The sequence below is a fragment of the Vanellus vanellus genome (genome assembly GCF_965231255.1).
Source record: "Vanellus vanellus genome assembly, chromosome: 4".
In the NCBI taxonomy this organism is placed as follows: domain Eukaryota; kingdom Metazoa; phylum Chordata; class Aves; order Charadriiformes; family Charadriidae; genus Vanellus; species Vanellus vanellus.
In genome coordinates this window covers 13,899,679-13,921,517 of record NC_138909.1, presented here as the reverse complement: position 1 = coordinate 13,921,517, position 21,839 = coordinate 13,899,679, and the positions used below count along the sequence as shown (strand labels likewise).

The 21,839-nt window shown below is 40.9% G+C and overlaps 1 protein-coding gene across 1 annotated transcript; it reads right to left on the bottom strand.

Moving 5' to 3' along the window:
- Nucleotides 1-5,477: 5,477 nt before the first annotated feature.
- ZNF330 (zinc finger protein 330) lies at nucleotides 5,478-20,709 on the bottom strand. The gene is made up of 10 exons (XM_082482646.1): nucleotides 20,570-20,709; nucleotides 16,017-16,147; nucleotides 15,721-15,740; nucleotides 15,542-15,612; nucleotides 13,319-13,398; nucleotides 11,878-12,004; nucleotides 11,025-11,129; nucleotides 8,415-8,461; nucleotides 7,109-7,226; nucleotides 5,478-6,441 (listed from the first exon to the last, which is right to left on the bottom strand). The coding sequence occupies exons 2-10, from the start codon at nucleotides 16,134-16,136 to the stop codon at nucleotides 6,164-6,166; spliced, it is 966 nt and encodes a 321-aa protein (XP_082338772.1). The 5' UTR covers nucleotides 16,137-16,147; nucleotides 20,570-20,709; the 3' UTR covers nucleotides 5,478-6,163.
- Nucleotides 20,710-21,839: the final 1,130 nt, after the last annotated feature.

Sequence of the window (21,839 nt, the reverse complement as noted above, 5' to 3'; positions counted from 1 at the left end):
TCTTCTGAAGGTGTGATAAACCCAGACGGTACCTGCTACATTTTACGTTGGCACTATCTGCTAGAAATTATTTCTGATGGTAGATCAGAGGAGTGTGCTTGTGCGATATTAGCATGTAAATGTCGTGATGGGATCTTTGAAATACGTGTAACATCAAGAAAGCGGGGAGAATAGGCAAGGAATGCAATTTATCATCTAACTTCTAAATTATTCTTTATGTTCCAAATCTGGTCACAGTGGTTGTGTGCACTAAATGCCTAGTCAGAAACTGTACAGTGCTCCCTCTGAAGCTCCCTTGGAACCATTAATGCTTTGGCAAACAAAAACCCTGAGGTTAAGCTCTGTGTAATGCTTTCTTGGTCTGTGCTTCCAGGCTTCAGAGGAGGGCGCCAGTTGCGAGCATATGGTATTGTTTCTGCGTCCTCCTCTTCCAAAGCGCTCACTATGGTGTTGTTGTTCAGCTGCTGATAGGGTAACATCTTCATTATCTTTCTGTTGTGGTTTCTTTTTCTTGCTTAAATCCACGCTCAACAGATTATTATGTTTTTAATACAGAAAAAGAAACCAGTAATAATGACTTCTGTATGTTTGTGGACACATTCTATTATCCCTGAGGAAGAAGTAGAGTGAAAATACTTTCTTCATGGGATTCAGCTTTGTAGTTGCCGTTTTTCCAGCCAGTGTAAGTTTAAAGAGAGGTAGAGGCTGCAGCATCTGGGTTTCTGCAGGCTTCCAAAGTAATCTAGTGAAAGGTCACGTTTTGTTTGTTACCACCTTGAACTGGCAGGGGAGGACACCGCTCTGATTGATGCTGACATCGAGGGTGAGGTCCTTGCGCATCTCTCCTGCTGGTGGGAAAATCTCAAAGGGGCCCATCCTTGTCTCTGCCGTCAGAATACAGTGCTGAATTTAAATCGGACTGGAGGCAGCCCAAGGGTTTATGCGCCTGACTAGCAGTGATTCGCTTTCAAAAGAATCAACCTCTTTCTCTTTGCCAAAAATAAAACAGTAAGGGCAATGGGCATCTACAGCAGTAATCTGTATTACCTGCTAAAGAAATTGTTGGTCTTTGGCATTCTAGCTCTCTACTGAAAAGGTAAAATAAAACTTAGTGGTTTTGTAATGTGAAAATCTACAACAGATGTTCAGTAACATCATGATGAAGTCGAAGTATTACTCGGGCCCTGTAGGCACTCAGTACTTCTCCTTTCAGAAGGAAACAAAAGTGAATTTCCAATTACGGTTAAGCTTGGGGAACACTGTGGAAGAATAGATGGTTTCAGAAGTGGGGTTAAAAAGAGCGCAGCAAACGTTTTAGTCTACTTTAGCGCTAGAAAGGAGTAGCAGTAGAGACGGCTCCAAAAAGCTTTCTCATGCTTCAAGTTGTTTCTCTTTGCTTTTCAAAAAACGTTGTGCAGTGCTTAAAACAGGATGGTTGTAAACTAACAGCAAAACTGCATGTTTAGTAGCTTAACATGGTAAGAGACTGAAATGTGATATTTTTTTTTTCTTTTTTAATTTTTTTATCCCCCCACCATATTGCATGAGTAACTAATTAAGTAAATAGCTGCAGAAGACAAAGTACAGGCTTGTGAGCCTACAGTTTGTTTAGCAAAGGGAAACCAGTGGCTTTTCTGTGGAACGATCCTCACATCTGTGACATTCTCTTGCTGATTTCTTCTGTGACATTCTTCTTGCTGATTTTCTATCCTGGCTATGAAAGCTAAAAACTGCTTCAAATTTCAGATGTGTGGTAGCTAATTACAGTACACGTCATCTTAATAAAGAAGTGTCATTAGGTATAAAATATGTTTACTCTAGAGTTTCATGGGTAGGAGATGGAGAGTCCAAGCTGCAGAGGGCTGTTGCCAACTGGATGGCTCAGGCTGTGATTTTGTCAATTACTGTGTTTTCCATTTATGTACCTACAAAGCAGAGATGATAAAATTTGTCTGTGCCCTAATTGCCTTGAGCTTTTAGCAAATATTTATGGACTATCTGCAGACTTTCAGGAGATGAGTAATTATATTTCTACATCTTGTTAAATGTATTTTGTAGAATCTTATTTCTTCCTGCTTTAAACAGTTTCCGCTTTCAGTCTTGAAAGCAATTTCCAGTAGAATTGTGGAAATTTAGAACAAATATTTCTATGCTAATGCTAGCTCATTAACCTCACGTTAAGCTTTGTGCCATCTTCTTCACTTTGGCTTATCCTCATGCTTTGTTCCTTAACACCTCTTGACATTTTAAGATGAACTGTAGATACTAAAGATTATTAAATTGCTCCCACTTGGATAAATTGGAGCTTTGCCATTGGTTCATCTGGAAATAGGATCAGGACCTGGATAGATGCATGTAATGTCTTGTAAGAAACGCCAATATGCTTTCTGCCTGAACAAATAGGACTCTAAGCGCTTCTAAAGCTTGTCCTCTAGTTCTCTGCAATATGCATGCTACTGCTCAATCAACTGGCAACCGAAACTGTTTGGTACGTTACAATGATCTTCATGTTAATTTGCTGGAAACAAAAGCAGCAACCCTGCAACAGGATTGACCAATGGGATCCCAATCACAGGTGCTAACTCGCACCTGAGTATAAATGGAAATGCATTCAATCCACATAAGCACCCAATGAATTCATAATGACCCGGTGCTGTCACCATAATGAACTAATGCCAGAAAAGCGCTTACAGAGGTGGCCAGAGCTCTTGGGTTTTAGGGTCTACAGGCACAATAAATATTACTGTGATTTTGATTCAAATTCTACCTAAGCTTTATTTAAACGGTCATCAAGCAGGTGGAAAAAAACCTAAAGGAAGTGTAAGACACTATCAAGATCTCGGTTTTCTGGAGCACTATATGTAACACTCGAGTACTCCTCAAGATTAACATGATTACATGTTAAAACTGACTTTCTTTCAGCTCAGACTTCCCTTTAATCAAGGACAGGATTTTCAAAGCAAAAGCCAATGTCATGTACAATTTCACCATTGTATTTATCTGACTCTTGCTCCACTGGGAAGTACACTCCGCAGTACTGCAGTCTTAAAACCATGCAGTTATGCATGGTGGGTTTTTTTTTTTTTTGTGTGTGCCCAGGAACTAAGTCCTGGACTCCAGTGACTTGAAAAATTGTGTCTCTCTGACAGAAGCAGCTCAGCAGTCACCTGAAAGTACTTGGTGGATTGTGGCAGCATCTGAACTAGCTTGAGATGCTGTGAGCTGTAAAACATATGTCATCAGCACCACAGCATCCCCACCTTCAGGTTTAGCAACAGCTAACTCGGCTGCAGAATTCAGAACAAGAAGCAAATGGAGCACTAATTCACATTTTGGGTGTAGGGATGGCATACTGCCCTGTCATGCCCTACTAACCCTCCTCCAAGACACTTCAAAGTAGACTAACAGCAATGAAGAAAAATGGAGCATACAGGATCAGAAGTTTGTCCCAGACCTGTTTTACAATAAAACTAGGATACATGTTAATTCTCTGTTGCATCCTGTTCCTGCAATTTACCTTAAGACCACTGAAATGATGTACTTTCACAGAAAGCAAGCTCTGAGGATGCATCTCCAACAGACCACATGCTTTTAACTTTACTAAATAAGCAGAGAAGGATGAGAAAGGGCAACCTGTAGCATCATATCCTGCCTCTCCTGTCACAAACTGACCAACTCTGTTAGTAGAAAACACAGTCGCATTTGTCTATTCTAGCTTGAATCCACCGGATTACTTTAAAGCAGCTTAAACTTGCTTGTTTTGACTGCTGGAAGACTAGCCACTGCAGGTAGAATACCTTGGCCCTGTTTCCAGCCAGGTTCCTAGCACAAGCGTTTTCAGTGGGCAGGAACAGCAGTACAAAGAAAAAGCAAATAAGTGCTTCTGTCCTTTAGGTGGTGACCTTGCTAAATTACAGCAGGTATCTTCAGCATGTTGTAGGGCAGTGCTGTGGCCTTCCCTTACGACAGTATCATAGGAACACATGTTAGCTCTGGAGGATTGATATTGCAAGGATCAGTGCAAGGACATTTCAATGAGAAAATGAATAATTCTTTACTCTGATTATGATGATTAATTCTGTTACGTCAGCAGCCTTTGGCACAGCCAGTGACAGCAGCAGATTTCATATGGGAAAAATCTAATTCAAGAGCCAAGAACCTTAAAGGGGAATTTTGTGCGGTTAAGTAATAATACTAATAAATGACACACAAACAGCTATAATTTTATGTATATGCAGAAACGCACATAAGTTCCTCAATCCTATGTAAGACTCTGTACTGATGTATACTTGTTTTATATTTGAAACATCAGCCAAAATAAACTGGCATTGTTGCTGGAACTGACCAGCCACAGATGGACTCAACTGTGGAAGTTTTTGGACCACATGAAGTTGAGCAGAAATTCAATCACAAGCACCAATTTCACAAATAAGTAATCACTATTGAACTGGCAGGCATCCTACTTCCCTCATCTCGAGCTTGGTTTTGCAAAAGAATAATCAAGACATCTATCGGGTACATAATTTAAGATGGGTAGGTCTTTACTAGCATGCAAACCTGGATGGCCTTAGAGTTTCAATTTTTGAAGGGCATTGGCTTTCAGACAGTGCTTTAACCGGTTTTCTCTCCGGTTCTGAAGGCAAGCACTTGACGTGCACTGAATCAGGTCACGTCCCTCTCTCCAGTAGCTTCTTTCCGCAGCTGCCATAACCAAGTTGCGCTCTTTGTCAGTTTGTTCTTGTCTTGGATGCATTCCAGCTCATCCTTCTGGCATTTGGTATGAGAGACATTTAGGAGGGAAGTATCAAGGCCAGGTTCCTCAATCCTGTTTTGCTAGGAAATGCTCATTTGGCAATCCTAACATCATTAAAAATTATTCTCAATAGGGTATGCTCTGCCAACATATGACCTTTAGCTGTTAAGAAACAGTAGAGAAAGCACCATAAAAGTAGGTAATTCTATAACCAGTTCAGATGTTTGACAGATAACAAGGTAGTGTGCTCTTGTATCTAAGCATGGCATTTAGAAAGCTGGAGTAACTCTTTAGGTGGCTGCCCTTGAATATTGATCTGTCTGCTGTTAAAATCACTACCCTCTTAGCATTCCCCTACCGAAGAAAACTAAATACTGTCACTCAGATGTGTAAATTGGTAATTAACATGTTGATTTTTCAAATCTGAATCACTGCAAACACTTCTGCAAGTGTCACCTCCTCAGCTCAGGTGTGCTGATCACTTGCCTTGTACCCGCATGTATGCACACAACAGTATTTGAATGCTGTATTTTGAGCACCCTTGTGTCTTCTCACCTTATCAACTCATATACAGGGGTTGTTTCCTATCAGTTTTTTTATTTCTTTGTATCACGTGCAAGGGAAAGAGTTGAAGGCTTAGGCACAGAAGAAATTGGTCTTCTTTTGATCTAAGGAAAAATTATCTTATAGATTTTAGTGGCAGAGAGGATACACCAACATTTTTATTGAAACAGAATTTTTTATTATCTCGGGTGCAATTGTAATGACTGCATATAGCCCCACTGATTAATATCTAACACTAAAAATGCTGGAAAGGTAATGTTCAAGTACACAGAGAACTACATTGATCTGCCTTACCTGTGTAAACAAGGAAGTTATTTTACTGCCAATTTACACTTTTTTATACAACCTGTTTTCCAGCTATTCAAGGGAGATCAATATTTATGACAATTCATTAGAGAATGCAGTTGACTTTTATTGTGCAGAACAAAAAGAATGCAGTCACCAACCCACCACTACATTAATTTTATGAAATCAGTTAACAAAATTATTGTAAAAAATAACTTAATTTCTGATGCGCAAATGGAAACAAGTTGTACAGCCCTCCCAAATTCCTGTATTGATACGGGGAAAATGGCATTGAACCATTATACTCAGTAACTCAAGGACAAAACTACTTCGGTTGTTTAGGGGAATAAAAATATTCATGTTTTCTCCCCTAGTCCCAAACCCAGTGTTGGTTTATACCAAAAAAATCTCACCTGGAGTTACTGCAAAAGTTCCACACACTTTACTCTCTAACTTTGATATGTAAGTACCCGATAGAGCTATCCTACTGGCACATACACAACTCAAGTGAAGCACTGCTTGGCTCCCTTCAAGTGTTTTTAGCCTGCCAGCATACTAAGCTTAATCTTCTGGTTCCTCATAATGTGCATACCCGCTAGCATAGGTCCTTCCTAAATTCAAATTGCTGAATACATCTGTGGTCTCAGTATCGGAATCCTTCCCTCCCTCATCATTGTCATCTTCATCGTCATCTTCTGCTTCATATTCATCATATTCATCCTCACGGTCACCTGCATCTCCAGCCTTGCTGGAGGAGAGGCTCTTCCAGTAGGCGTCATAACCAGAAGCTCCATCTGCATCTTCACCTCCAGTCTGTCGGCCAAACTTCAAAGAACGCGCTGTAGGCAGAGAAAAATCATCATGTTCTCACCCCTCAACAGCTATTTCAGCAGAACATCTGATGTTTCACTTCCATCCTTTCTCCCTACTCAGCAAAGAGCATGCAATGTTAGACAGCCTTTTTCTAAATCTGACATTTTCAGATTTAATCCTTACTCTGACAGAACCTTTCTGCTACACACAGTCTGTCCCTCTGCAGCCAAGTCTGTATAAACAATAACTGCTCCCAGAGTGTGACTTACGTTTTAGGATAAACCTTTAGTACTCTAGCTAAGAAAAGCTGTAATTGGATGTGCTTTGCAGACACAATATGTATTGAAGAATGGTTGAGGTAGATTGTATGCATGTCATCAAATTGCACTTTGAAATTCATTAACCAGCTTCTTGTAGATGAAATAAAGGCTTAAGCAGTGATTTTCTTGCAATTTTTACATAACTAAAATCTCAAACTAAACAAAAGCTCTCACTGCGTTGGAATCAATTAATGACTAGGAATGAGAAAACTGTTCAATTCTAGAACTAAGAACCACTAAGTTTTTCCAAAAACAAATGCAGCAGAGCTTTGCAAAATGGTTGAAAGTAATCAGACATTACTTGGTGTTCCTATGCAGAAAAGTAGCCACCAATGGTACTTGTGCAGCTTGTTAGCTAGAGAAGCAGGCTTACTTGACATGCTCAGATCCTTTGTCTGCTGCGTTTCATGGCCACATTTAGGGCAAGGAGGCTCTTTTCCTTTTTCCTGCTTGAAAACCTTACTTCGCACATGATCGTCACAAAAACAAGCCTATAGGGTGAAAGGAGAATAAAAAGACTAAATGTTTTTATCATAGCAGCATACTCTACAGCAAGAAGCAAGCAAAAAAGTATCTAACAGCAGCAGGATTTTCTTGTTGGGATTAAAATTTAATGAGCTCTATCTGCAGTGGAAGTGGAGTCTGTGCACAGAGCAACCACTTCTATGTTTAACATAGTTTCACGGCTTCCTGGGGAACAGGCTGGATGAAAGTGCTGATAAACAAGTAGAGAAGGTAATGTGCTCAAGGACTGGACTATAGTGCTGCGCACAAGGAGCCTGGCAAACTTTGGTTTATGTTGACAAGCTTAAACAAAATACAATCAGAGATGTATGCCAGAACATAACTAATGCAGTGACCTGAAGGCAAGAATTACAGATTGAGATTTCACATGTTGAGCACCTGGGTGCCAGTAAAGATATCTGGAGAAAGGAACAATTTGGAATATGAAATCAGTCCTATGGGAGACTGCAGAGAAACATATGGAGGGTAAAAAGAGTAAGAGCAGGCAATGAACCAGCACCTGGAGAAATCTGGGCAATGCTGATGATGAAGCAGGTGGAAGTTTTTTATACAAAATTACTTCTGAGTGTGTAAAACCACAAGCCTGACATCAACAAATTAGCCTATGCATGTGTAAAACTGGATTGGCTGTGGAGATTATTTCTGTTGGATCCAGGCTGCAGTGTTTTCTGGTCAGATCATCACTTGACTATTTGTGGGGGGTTTTTTATGAAAAAAAAAAAAAAACCCAAAACAAACCCAAAACATTTTAAATTTTCTTAGTTCTACACCAGATCAAAACATATTCCATAGCCTTGGATTCTGTTCAACACCAAGGATTTGTTTTGGTTTTATTTGTTGTTTGTTTGTTTTTTCTTGAAAAGGCCCAAACATGCTACAGCCCCAATTAAAACACAGAGGGCTAAACAAAGTGAAGATCACCTCACCTGGCATAAGGATGCACAACACTGGCTTGTAGTTGGTTAACAGGCAAACACAGATAAAAGCCCTTTGTCCCCCATAAGTCTGCCTTCAGGCTTCAGAAACGAATACAAAAGTATGAATATTGTACAAATATATGTAGAGGAATACAGAACAAAGCTTGATACCAGCCTTGGAGGCTAAGGAGAACAAGTCTAAAACCATAATTACTTGCAACTGTCTTTACTCTTTACCTTACAGCGTAGACATGAATGCTGCCCAAGCCTGTTACAGGAAACACCTGTTGGAGAAAATCAATATGTAAAATTCAGTACTTGGAAACTGCAGATCTGTGATGTTTTCAAAACCTTGTATGTAATAACATAATTGAAGCATTTATTTTTAATTCCCTGACACAACTGCACTTTGGTAACATGAATCAATCATTTTACCATACGGTACCATCTTACTGGATTATTATTTTATTTTTTTTTTCTCATTGCAGTAACATTATTTGACACAAAAAGTAAAAGTTGAAGGGGGAAAAAGTTTAACTATTTCTTGAGTTCCCAAACTTTTAAAACCAGAAATTTCGGAACCAGTGTGGTATTAAGTGATCATCTTGCTTTTCCTTTTCTCACAATGTCAAAAGATGGAGCGCTAGCTTTTTACAGTCACTTTAAACAATGCCATGGCAGCCTTTAATACCTTTATTTCACTTAAGTGGGATGTGAGAACACTCAAAGCTTGCAAACTTCCGAACCTAGAACAGTTTTTTTTTGTTCTGTATTTTCTGTTATGTCCTCTGGAAATGTACTTTATTGCACACAACTTTGTATGAAAATCTATCTAACTGTGCCAAAGAATTGTAGCTGGCACATGAGCTGTAAAGAGCAGAATCGGTGCTCAAAATCTAACTTTTCTTGAAGCTTCAAACTGATTTCTTTACTCCACTAGAGGGAGTATACTAAAGGCAACCACACAGGAACTGGCAGCAACAGTGAATAGTTATATATTACTGCTTCTTGAGGAGTATTTCATCAGTCTCTGTGCAAGTACTCGTTCTCTTCCACCTTGCCTTACTCCTGTGACAACAAAGGTTTTGAATCTGAAGCAATAAACGTGAGTTCTCCACATGAGCCAGACAGCCACAGGATTTAGTGCTCTGTCATGTATTTAAAGATGGACTTGAAATACTAATGCATATATATTCAAACATTTCTGGAGTATCTGCACTTTAAAAAAACTTCTCTAAGTGATGGAATGTAACAGAACCTTTCTCACAGCTAGAATGGGGTTCAGACTACAATTGCATGACTGCATTTAAAGTTCATGTATCCTGTAAAAGTTCAGGTTTTATAATCCTGTTACCACACACTGACAAAAACATCCTGCCTCTCTACCAAGACTGCACTGTGCCATGAAACACTGAACACAGTGAAAACCCTCAAAAAAGCAATTTCTCTATTCAGGGTGTGACATCACATCTGTGAATTAAAAGCTTCGAACAATCACTGAAAAAACATTCTTATGGAACAGCTGTTGCTGCTTCAATATTGCTATGCAGGAAGATATTCTGGTAGAATACATCAAGGGAAGCTAATCAAGGCTTAGAAAATAGCTGGCTGGGAAAAAAACAATGGGAGATGAAAAGGAGATAAGAGATTTCTAAAGACACAAACTATAACACTGATATCAGCAAATATTCTAAACTGAGAGAAATCAATTAAGACATTAGTCAGTTCTGAAGAAAAGAGTCTTATACGTGATAAAGAGCACCTTGGATTTCTATAATAAGGACTGAAAATATTGTAACAGTCAAAATACATGCATACAAGTTTTGGAAGGGACAAATGCTTGTCTCATGGGATAAACTAAATAGCAGTTAATGGTGGGTAGAAAAGAAATACTACCAAAGATTAGTTATTTCAAACATTAATAGTTTGTGGTTTGGGTTTGTCTTTTTCTTAACTTCTGAAGTTTCTCTGTTTCAGGCAGAGATGAGTAGTGAACTAGCAAAGTCAGGCAAGGCCATCATGTCCTCTTACAAATACATTTCAGTTTTGTCCACAATTAATTACAGTTCAGAAGGACATAAAGTCTTCAGCTACCTGTTATTTACTCAGTAAAAGAGGACATGTATCAACATTCAATACATTACTGACACACATGTACACAGTCCACTGGTCAGTGAAGAAACGGACACTGAGTTCATGCTCTGGATGAACACTATTCTTGTTACTTTCTTCTGTGCCCACCCTGTCTCACTGAATCAGCCAATGACTGCCTCCTGAGTCATAGCCTTCCACAGGACTTGCTGCTTTTGCAAAATCAACAGATGCTAACCCTTCACCAACATACAGGCCATCCACAGCAAACTGGGAAAGCTTAGCCAGAGTAACACAGGTGGTATTATTTAGAGCAGCTGTCTTCCATGAGGAACAGGTATCTGGAAAGAGCTCATCATATGGTCAGAAGAGTGGAAGAGAGCTCCTTCTTGCCTGGAGAGCTTTGTGGAGTAAAGCAACATCAGCAGTTCCAGCAGTTTTGCTGCAGTCCTGGCTGCTCCCAACACTGCCACTTTAGAGACTTCTGGTTCCTGCAAAGGCAGCTTCCCATGGGAGGCCTACAAAAGCCAGGCAGGGAAACAACTGCCATGTACAACGTGGCATGGACGAAGGTCAGGAGACAAAAGCTCTAGTCTAGATAACTGATACCAAGAGCGAGCACATAAGAAATAGAGGCTCTTTCCTCCAGTGATGGCAAAAGCTATTTGGAAAAGGTGATGGAGAGCATTCTGGAACACAGAGGAAGCAATTGGAGAGTCTGCTTAGCTGTGGTGAAAGGGACTGTGAATAACTTACATTTAAATGTCTCTGCTTCCAAAACTTGGCAGCTGGCTTGATGTTCAAACTGATCATCTTCACAGAGGAAATTGTGGCAAAAAGAGCAGGCGAATATTCTGCCCCCTAAAAGATTTATCAAGGTAAAAGAATCATCAATGGGCATAGGCACCAAGTTCTGCTCTGTAAACAATTTAGGCAGTAGTTCTGACTGAAGACCAGTTCTCCCTTCTGTCGCAAATGCTTTAACAAAGTCCTAAATTAGACACTGCCATCCATTATTACACTGAAAAATACCATGTATCCTACAATACAAGACAGCATAAATACAAAGCAAGTATTACTTCTAGTCCTTTCCTTCAGTTTAATTCTAATATGGCATTAAGTATTTTCTTAGATCAGTCTCTCTCATCCAGTCTCCTTCCCTTCCAACCCCTCAACTCTGATGTACACTTGAAATAAACACTTTAAAAGATTTCACAAACAGAGATCTCAGTATGGTTTGCTAAGCAACTGGGAAGCCAAATACCTGTACTAGCACAGACGAATGGAGTGGGAACAGCAGAAAATTGCATGTTGACAATCTGATGCAGTGCTTAATTATGTTAAGCACTCAGCTGATAGGACAGTTAATACTTTAGATTACATAACCATCCCTGAATTGAGCACTGTACAATCTTGAGCTGGTTGTTTACATTCCCCACTGCAAAAGGCCTGTTTCGAAAATGGGAAGAATGCCTTGCTCTGAACAAACTTACTGCAAGGACTGATCAGTGAAGATTAAAAATGCTATGTTACGGATACAGGTACGACATTTTAAGCAATGTGAGAAGTATCATTGAGATTTTCTTATTTTTAATTGTGAGCAACCTACCATGGTCCCAGACACTTCTTTCACACTCAATACATTCTGCATCTGCGAGAGGGCAGATACATGCATGTGTGCTGAGACACTTCCTCCCGTGACACACCCAAGCTTCACAGAAATCACAGATTGCACCCTGCAATTACAGAAAGATATCATCTTCAGACGTTTGCAATACCTAGAAAGAGACTCTTATAGTATAACCCTGAATGTATACAAGTATCCATTCTCTCAGTGAGTTCATTCCAGTTACGCAAGAGAGTATGAACCGCATGTGTACTCCTATCAAGCTGCTCCACAGTTCTTGTTTTATATTCATTTCTGCCGGATTAAATATAATGCAAAATAACTTGGTTTTCTCCTTTTCTGTTTTCTACAGTTCCTACCTTAAATTTTATGCATGAAAATTGTATCCTCCAGCTGAAACCTGAGATCTGTAAATGATAACAATGTTCTGGCAAAAATGCGATTTCAAAAAAAGACCTGAAAAATGCCACTAGATCCTTTCAGCTGAAATCACTCATTTAGATTTTAAACCATCCTATATTAGAACACAAGCTCTGCATGGAGCAAAGATCAAATAACTTATCAGATAAGTTAGACTCTTTAATCTTAATTTTGATTAAACTACAAGATCTACACACCAACTATCCCTTGATTGTAGCATTTAAGAAGCCACCTCAGCCCGTATCTAACAAGCTACCATGCGCATTACATGCACACAAAACTAAGAAAACAATGATGAATCCGAATTAATTGTTGATGAAAATACTGCATCAGTGAACACGTGGAATGAGTTTAGGAACTTCAGACTGGAAAGGCTAGTTGTGTTGCTGAGAAAAGCTGACTGCCAACTGGAGGCAGAAACGGGCACTTAATTCGGAGGCTATGACATGTCGTACCTCGCTTTCCAGAACAGAGTAACTAACTTGTCCTTCTAAGAACAAAAATTAAAAGGCCAGAAGTTATGACTATCTCTGTTAAGAGCCAAAATGATTTTATTTTTTTTTTAAATAAAATTCTCCCGTAATGCCATGGAACAGATTCCTCTCTGTGATGCTAATGGTCTCTGCAATACTGAGAAGAGAGCAGAAGTCCACTGGTTTCTACAGAAAGATCCTAGATTTTAATGAAGACTGGGAATTGGCTATGGGGCATGTAAGCTCCAGTGCTGTTAATGCATGTGCTTAGGGCCTGCCACCAACACAGATCTGTTAGCATCCAGGATATGTGTCAGAGTTTGCAGGAGCTGAATCTAAAAATGCAAAATTTGGGTTTCCTGTATAAAATAAAAATCAGTTTGTGATGGCAAGATGAGAAAAAAAATCTTGGCATAGTACATGCTGTCATTCATTATGGTTTATTCCCCCCCCCCCCCCCCCCCCCCCCCCGAAAGATTTGCATAGAATAACCTCATAGTGCAAGAAATGCTGTAATTTTGTATACATACCACCATTGCTAGTCCAGTACTGTACACACCAGCATGTTTTATAACACAGTCTGAAGACTTCATCATGCACTTGGTTTTTCCTATTTAAAAAAAGGCAAGCAATCAGAAGAAACTTATATAAAAATAAAAAAAAAATTAGAATGAATGTTCATGTAACAACTGTACTTCAACCAAATACCTGTACTTCATTGTACATCTAGGTAAAAATAATGTAAACTAATATCTGCAGCCTGCAACCCACCCTCACGTGTCCCTTAGGTTAAATTAATTATTGTCTGTTTTCCACCAAAATCTCTTGCTCCAGAGCTGAAATAATGAGGCAATGCGTTGTCTTGCTATATGATTTGAGACACTGGGAAGAATTTTAAATGCCAAAACAAACCAAAAAACAAAATTAAAGTGAAAGTCAAGTAATGACATCTTAAGAAGTTTCATTTAAAACTGCTGCTAGTTCTGTGCCACTATAAAAACAGCATGTGCTGTCTGTAAGGCTGAGGCCCTCTGGAAAAAAAAAAAAAAGATGTGCACCTGATGATTTAATCACAGGTACTTGGATGCTTGATTTTTTTGGTTGTTCTTGGGTGTTTTCTTTTTTAAAACCATATAAGAGATTGCTTGCATTTAAAAGGAATTATTTTGTCTAGGAAGTAATGGGCAGGAAAAGAAGCCACAGTCTGCACTTAAAAGTCATTCTGACACAAGCAAGCAGTTAGGGTGACAACTTTCCCCTGCTCCTTGCCTCTGACATAAATAGCTCTACCAGAAAGATCCACAGTCTGTATGCCGTTATACAAGACAGAAAAAAAAATAATACTTTTAGCTAGCCCAGGTTACTGCAACGGAGCTTGCAACTGATTTAGGCTGCCCTGCCACAGACCTCTTTGGTGTCTCTTATTGCCTGCTTAGAGAAACCAACAAAAGGGTGCTCCCTGCAAACCCATTCAAGAGCTGACAAAACCAAATTTTATTCTGAAAATGTAATTAAATTTCCGTTTGCAGCATCATCAGAGTCTTGCATTAAATCACACCTGAGATACCAAATGGCACTTGGAGGATGAGGAAGGACCAGTGGCAGGCTGAGCTGGGCAACATGATGTGGTAGGAGTATTACTGGGTCTGGAGCACTGCAGTTATAGCTGCCTTGCTGAGGGACTTCTCTAAGAAAGATGCTGTTGGTTTATAGGGACTATCCCCAATGCTTGGTTAGGTACCAAACAGCTCTAATGGTCTTTGTCTTAGAAAACCCTGGGACTCAATTTAACTTTCTGGTTGTTACTAGGAATGCTTTTCCTCCAGAAACATACTGCAGATTAAGATAAATTCAGCACATATGAGTCAACTTCAGATGTATATTATAGTGTAAGACAGACAGCGTGGTTTTAGTACTTCACTGCCTGATGACAGGAGGAAGACTTATGAAGGATGACACACTGCTATTGCGTGCTAACAGCTTGGCTTCCAGCAATGCTCAGTATCTGCAGGTTCCAACAAAAGCACTGGAAGCTGCGCATCTCGGCAGCTCTGAGAGTCAAACTACAAAACAGTTGAATTGCTTAATGACAAATTGAAAATCTGCAAGGATGTGTTGAAACAGTAAAACAACAAAATCCACCTCAAAGTATGAAATGATTATTACATCTCCTGCAAGCAAGCAGCTGTTGTGTTTGTTTTTTTTTTAAAAAGGCCATTTTAGCCTGATTCAGAGCTGAGTTTCTGTCACTAGGAATCCTTCTCTTCTGATTTCAAAGCATCAGCCCTCTAGCACATACAAATAATATAAGCAGCATATTACATTACAAAACCATGCAAGGTGAATAATGTACTGTTGCTTTAATTGATATTAAACTGATCAGAAATGATATCATCCCCCCAAAGCAGTATTTATTGGCACCCTGCTGGCAGTCAGAGCCTTTTTAACTTTGCTGTTGTTATGAAACAACACCCGACAGATGTTCTCAATCCTAAAAGGCAGCGAGATAAATTCTTCCGAAGATCAAATACTGAAGACAAGCCCATCACCCAGACCTGCAAACCTCTGGGGATCTGAGGCATATGCATGATCAAGCAAGATCTCCTCTCAAGGAGTATATTCACAGCAGATTTAAAAGAACCTGCTCCAAAAATCACATACATACTATAAGACAAAGGTACTCTAACTGCTGAGAGTTTAACAAGACAAACGAGACTGAGGACAGCATGTTTTCCTTCATTATTTCTACTTACCGCATTGTGCACAAATGGGTAATTTTTGAACAGAGTTACAGAAGTAGCAAAAAGCTCTATTCTTCTGTCGTCTAGGCACATGGAGGGAGAAAAAAAAGCAAGCATTAAAAAAAACCCTGTAAAATATTTGAAACCAATTAATATTAAACTACTCGTTTTAGAAGGGGAAAAATACTTACCTTTGGCACTTATCACATTCCTAAAGAAAAGAAACAAAATCCTGGTAATTATTTTTATTCTAGGTAAAATACATAAAATTTACAGCCCCTGCAGGGACTCTGAATTAAGTTCTGATTAGGAACCAAACTTTTTATTCAAGTATTATATATCTGATGCAAATGTAACCTTAAACGTAAAGAAAGGATGGTAAGAAGAATGACATTCTAGTGGCAGTCAATACGGTCAATGTATTATCACTGGTTCTACATAATTTAAAATCAAGTGTTGTAATATAAAATACTATAGGTTATTTTACCATTGAAGCATTACAAGGATGTTTGGCTAAATCTATGTTGGCTCTTGAAGCCCTTATCTGCTTTTCACGTTCACGACGGTTCTCAGCTTTCTTACGAGCACCAGTCTTCTTTTTAGGCATTTTTCACTTATCTGTGGCGGGAAGAAAATAGGTATGTAAATACATGGATACACATGACACATCCAGCACTAAAACTGGTTCTTGGAGTTCCCATGTTAAATGTGTTTCATCTCCATTCATTTCCTTTTCTGAAAGTTTCTTTTCAAATGTAGAATAAGGAGCCAGTCCTTTAGGAAAAGTCATGTGATGAACCATGAAGAATCTTGTGATCTGGAAAGGACTTTGCTGTCTTAAACTTTATGCTTAACTATCTTTGAAGTGTTTTGCCTTAAAAAAAAAAAAAAAAAATCACAAAACCACTGTGTTTTGTAGGTTGGTTTGTGATGGGCCCCTGATTCTGGTTTGCCTTGTCTGTTTAATAAGGACAATATCCAGCTCACTTTCTTTTTCACTTCTCTCTCTTCTTATGCTCGCTAACTTCTTCAATCACTCAAAAAGCATTCTTCAGGTAAGAAAATCGTGGTGTACTGCAAAAATGCAAATTTCACACTTCATGAAGGCTTAGAAAACAAAATGTCATTGTATAGATTTAAGAGCTAGGACAAAGGGATGTTTGTACTGCTTATTTATTATTCTAGCACATTAGCCATAATTAAGAGATGAGCACGCATTGCTTTGAAGACGCCACTGTTTCCCAAGAAGGGTTTACACTAATTTCATTCCATCTGGTTCAACGCGTGTTTCTGTTTTAACATTCTATGAGGGAATCAATGCAATACAGTGGTGAGACCATTAGGCAATCAATCTCTCCACTGCTCTCTTGTCATCTCTACAATGAACTGTGCAGTACTCACATATGCTTAGTTTACTCTGTATTTATAATAAATTAGGCACGTATTATCCTGACTCCATGAAATGGACAACTGAGAGATTAACGGTGTGGCCTGATGTTAGAATTTGTCTCATCAACACAGGCACTCAAGATAGACACCCTTGCTTATGCTCCATCTTTATCATCCCCCCATTTCTGCTGGTGTAACTGCTGTTGGTGTCACATTCTAAATCAGATATAGGTTAAAAACAAAACCAAAAAACCCAAACCAACAAGCACTCCCAAGGCCCAGATTAGCACAATCTGATGGGGGAAGACAGTGAAAGGGGCAGCAGGGGTATTTGCTTAGCAAGTATGGGAATAAGAAAGCAGCTAAGAAGGGGCAAGGACCTCTCCACTGACAAAAAAAAAAAAATTGCCTTATTGGACATAGTTCTAAAAAAACACTCCCAAGTCTACGGATGAGGTGGACACACTTTTTTGTGCTGTAGCTACCAAACCATACTTCCTTGCAGATGACAAGATGGCTGAATTTTTGGAAATGTTTAGCTCTTACTTTGGTACCTCACCACAGTGCTTCCGTTTTAAAAATCTGGTCTCTCTAGCATGTTTCCCCAACTTATGTTGCACTGTACAACTAACCCACAGTTCTTTTAGCTACAAAAACACCTAACAATGCTCCTTGCTCTTGCCTCTCATTTCCCAAACTGCAGAAATATACTTTCAAACAATTGACAACTGAGACTCAAGTGTCATCTTAGAATCTCAACATCCACTTATGGAATTTGAAGAAAATCACTACAGACTTGGGGCTTGGCAGAAACTGGCCCACATGATGCGACAGCTCTGCCCAGGCAAGGTTCTGCTGATTCTAGTAGGTCTATGTGTGGCTACCAGGGCCACTGGCCAGAGCAAAGGGGAGGTACCTGCTCTTCCCAGCCTCGTCATTAACTCCAAGCAGACACACATGCTGGCATCTGTAAGGAGAGCTGCAGCATCAACAGGCAGCTTAAACTTGAAAGAAAAATCGGTATTTTGTTCTTATAAAATAAGCCCAACAGTCCTAACTTTCCTGAACAAAGAAATATATTGTCCTGACCAAATACTAAAATTTGTTTTTGATAGCACACATAAATCAGTTTGCTTACCCTGTAGCATTTTGTACAGTGTTTAAATTGTATTAGTGTCATATTTTGTAGTCAAAATCGTATTGCTGAGCTGCCTGCTGGCAACTGTCATTATTCTAGAGCGTGACATTTCTGACACTGGGAGTCCAATATGAGGTTGCACACTAATTTTCAAACTGCTCAAATGCCGATTTAACAACAGAATCTAATGCTTAGTATTTATACCTTGATGACTTCACATTATCTCATAATCAAAAGTACCAAAAAGACAAACTGCTTTCATGGAAAACACTGTCTCAATGACTACTGAGGACGCAGATTATGAGAAATCTTTAAGATGATAGTTTTTAGAAAGTTGCAATAAAGTAAATAACTAAACTGCAATGTCAGGTCCTTTTAACGAAGCTATCAAGTCAATCCAGGCTTTTAAACACCATCCAATAAATAACAACATCCTATAGACCAATATTCTGTCACTCTTTCCCTCTGGGCTTACGCTTAAAATGTTTGTTGTCTTTGCTCCAAGTTCTAAATTTTTAGGGAATTTACCACCTTTTTATTTTCAGACTAGAGCTAAAGAGTGCTATGGTGCCAGAAATTATGACAGTAGAACCTTTGTTTACCTGCAATTCCTTTCAAATCAGAGTATCATACCTTTTAAAGGCACTAATCAGTATTTACAATGCCTCTGCAGTACATTCTACCTCCACTTTAGGCAACGCTTCTGTAATCTGAGGCTAATAGTTGACCCAAAAATGTATTTAGGCACCCCAACACCGTTACCAAATGCTCAGAAAGAAAAGATCCAGTGGAATCTGTCTGCAGTCCACCTCCCCTGCAGGGTGCAGGGCAGAGAAAAGTGCCTCTGGAGGACCTAAAACCAGTTATCAAGGAAATGACTACAGTGAGCTACTCGCTTAAGATCCACCTGCCAGAAAGATAGCGTGAACCTTTTGCTTAAACAGAGCCTTTTTGCTGAAGGCAGAGACTTAGGCCATGCTAGCGCCCTCCTTTTCATCTATGATGCTGTTGTAAGAGAAATTGCCCAGGACACAGTAGATCCCCACCTGGTTCCCTCCTCAGGCCCAGTAGGTATGACCCTGCTGCCCTACAGAGTGAGCTCCCAAACTGGGAGCAGCTCTGCATGAGGGGTTTTTCTCCATTTGAAGTTTTCTACTTTGCAGCAAAACACTCCAGAGTGACTGAGTCAGAGCAGGAGTGTGCATGGCTCTCCAGCTTAATGGCTGACACGGTGGCAAGGAAAGTAGAAAGTTCAGATATCAGGAGGCTATGTAAAGGTGAGCTAGTTCAAAGGAGAACTCCTAAAATGTGTTGTGAGCACACTGGGTTGCCAGCACTGTGTGTTTTGCTCTGTAAGTTTCACCTACTGTTCCTCACCTACTGCATTATTTACTGAGGTAAACACAGGCGAGGACGGGGGAGTTCCCCCCCACAGCTCCAAAGATTGCTTGTATATTTTACCTGATGGTTGTGCTACGTAAAATATATAAACAATGTTTGGCACCTAAATTCTGATAGGGTCATACCACATCTATGCTATTTTTTCCCCTCTTGAAGATTGTCCTTGCTGAGTTCCCAAAGACAGGCAGTAAGTTCGCAGCACACAGGAAAGCAGATTGCACCAGCAGATTTCTGGATCTTCTGTGCTGAGCACGCCATTCCCTTGCGTCATATTATCTTGTCTTATGTGATATGCTAACCACCCCTGCTGTCACAAATATAATGAACAGCTGCAATAAGCTATTCATTTGGGGGGCAGGGGAGCTGTCGGGTTACTCTTGTCATGCCAAGCAAATACTAACACCCAAAAGAGGCTTTCCATATTTCAAGACTTCTTGTACTTGACCACCGCATAGCTTCTAGCTTATGCATATTCATCAAAAGATGAATCACGGTAAATTTGCTGGGTCACATCTGATTCCATTCAGAATTCAACATAACCTCCATCACCACTTTGCAAACACCATACGAGATTACAATATATATATTTAAAAAAAAATATCTGTATTAGTAGTATTTCACACTTATGCCGCTCCAGTCCCCGATTCCTTCTAATAACGAGGTCGTTTTCAAGGCACTGTGATTTCAATGACTGACTCCACCTCTTAGCAAGAAGGTGGCTACCTGTACTCTGTGACCGCAGCGTCTGAGGGCTGCTGCGCTGATGAGAGCCCAGACTCGCAGAGTTTTCCTCAGGCACGTCCCTGACCGGATCCCTCCTCTGGAAACGCACCTCCTCCCCGCCGCTAACGGTCGCCTGCCGGCCGGTAACGACTGACCCCGCCGGTAACGGCTGCCGACAACGGCCGCCTGCCCGCCGGTAACGGCTGCCGAGCGTGAGGCCGAAGCGCTCTCACGACCTGGTTCCAGGAGGCTGTTTCGCGGACCGCCCGCGCGGCAGGTCAACTTTTCGAAACCCACGTAGTGCGGATTTCCAGCTTTCAGGATTTTACCTTGTTTTCCGTATTTTTACCCGCCTCCCCCTCCAACCCGCGTCGCGACGCGTTTCCAACCTGGGCCGCCGCGCTCCGTATTTCTCCGCGCTTATCTCTGGGGAAGCCAGCGACCGCGGTCGGCTGCTCACACCGGGAAGCCGCGGGGGGCCGGGGCCTGGGCCGCCCCTCAGCGCCCCCCGCGCGCCCACCTGCCTCCCTCGGCCGCGCGGAAGCCGGAAGCGGCGCGGTGCGGTGCGCCGCGCTGCGCTGCCCGCCCAGCCCCGCGCGGCGCGGCGGGAAGGTTCCGCGGGCCCGGCCGGCCCCCTCAGGCCCCACTCCTCCTTCCCGGCTCGGCCTGGCGGTGAGAGGCGCCGCACTCCCAGGGGGCGAGGGGAGGCAGGGCCTGGCTGGGTAGGGGAGGCTGAAGGGTGAGACGGGGAAGTAAGGGGCGGGGGGGTGGGGCGGGAAGGCCTTGGGTTCTGTCTGGCAGGAGTTAGGGAGAGAAGCGATGTGCCAAAATAGCAAGTTCTGCGCTTTTCTCCTCACAGAATGCAATGGATGTCGAATATTTGGGAACCAAGAAAGGGCACGATTTCCCACACTGCAGGGAAAGGTGTTGCCAGAGTTTTGGAAGGAGACATCGTAACAAATGGTAAATATATAGATACAAAAGAATCATAGAATGGTTTAGGTTAGAAAGGACCTTGAAGATCATCAAGTTCCAACCCCCCTGCCACAGGCAGGGACACCTCCCACTAGACCAGGTTGCCCAAGGCCACGTCCAGCCTGGCCTTGAACACCTCCAGGCATGGGGCCTCAACAACCTTTCTGGGCAACCTGTGCCAGTGCCTCACCACCCTCAAAGTTAAAAACTTCTTCCTAATGTTTAATCTGAACCTGCCCTCTTCCAGTTTAAAGCCAGCACTCTTAAGCAGGAGTAGTTAGCACTTGCATCCTGTGTACTACTAAGCACTCGGTGTTAGAACGCAAGCTGCATTTGCAGGCGCTTGCATCTTGTTGGGATTAAAGAAAAAAAAAAAAAAGCCAAAGCTGTTATCTCCCCATGGATATCTCTGTCCCGAAGAGAATTAGGAAAAAATAAAAATCTCTTTTTGGTGTTATTTTTGGGGGTCCTAATAAACGTAATCTTTCCCCTCACTTAAAATATGCTGTCGGTTTCACTGTGGTTGGGAAATCATTGCAAAAGTTTTTATAAGGTGTGTGTATGGATGTTACTGTTCAGTGGTTGTTCTCTTCTGAAATTTTGTTTGCTTTCCTGGCGATTGCCCCACAACTTTCACTTGACAAAGACCAAATGTTAGGGCATAGTAATTGAAACAAATAGTTG

Coding starts and splice junctions, on each gene's coding strand:
- ZNF330 (XM_082482646.1), bottom strand. CDS start 16,136: ATGCCTAAAAAGAAGACTGGTGCTCGTAAGAAAGCTGAGAACCGTCGT. Junction 15,613..15,720: donor GAATGTGATAAGTGCCAAAG/GTAAGTATTTTT, acceptor CCATGTGCCTAG/ACGACAGAAGAATAGAGCTT. Junction 13,399..15,541: donor ACCCATTTGTGCACAATGCG/GTAAGTAGAAAT, acceptor TTTTTTAAATAG/GAAAAACCAAGTGCATGATG.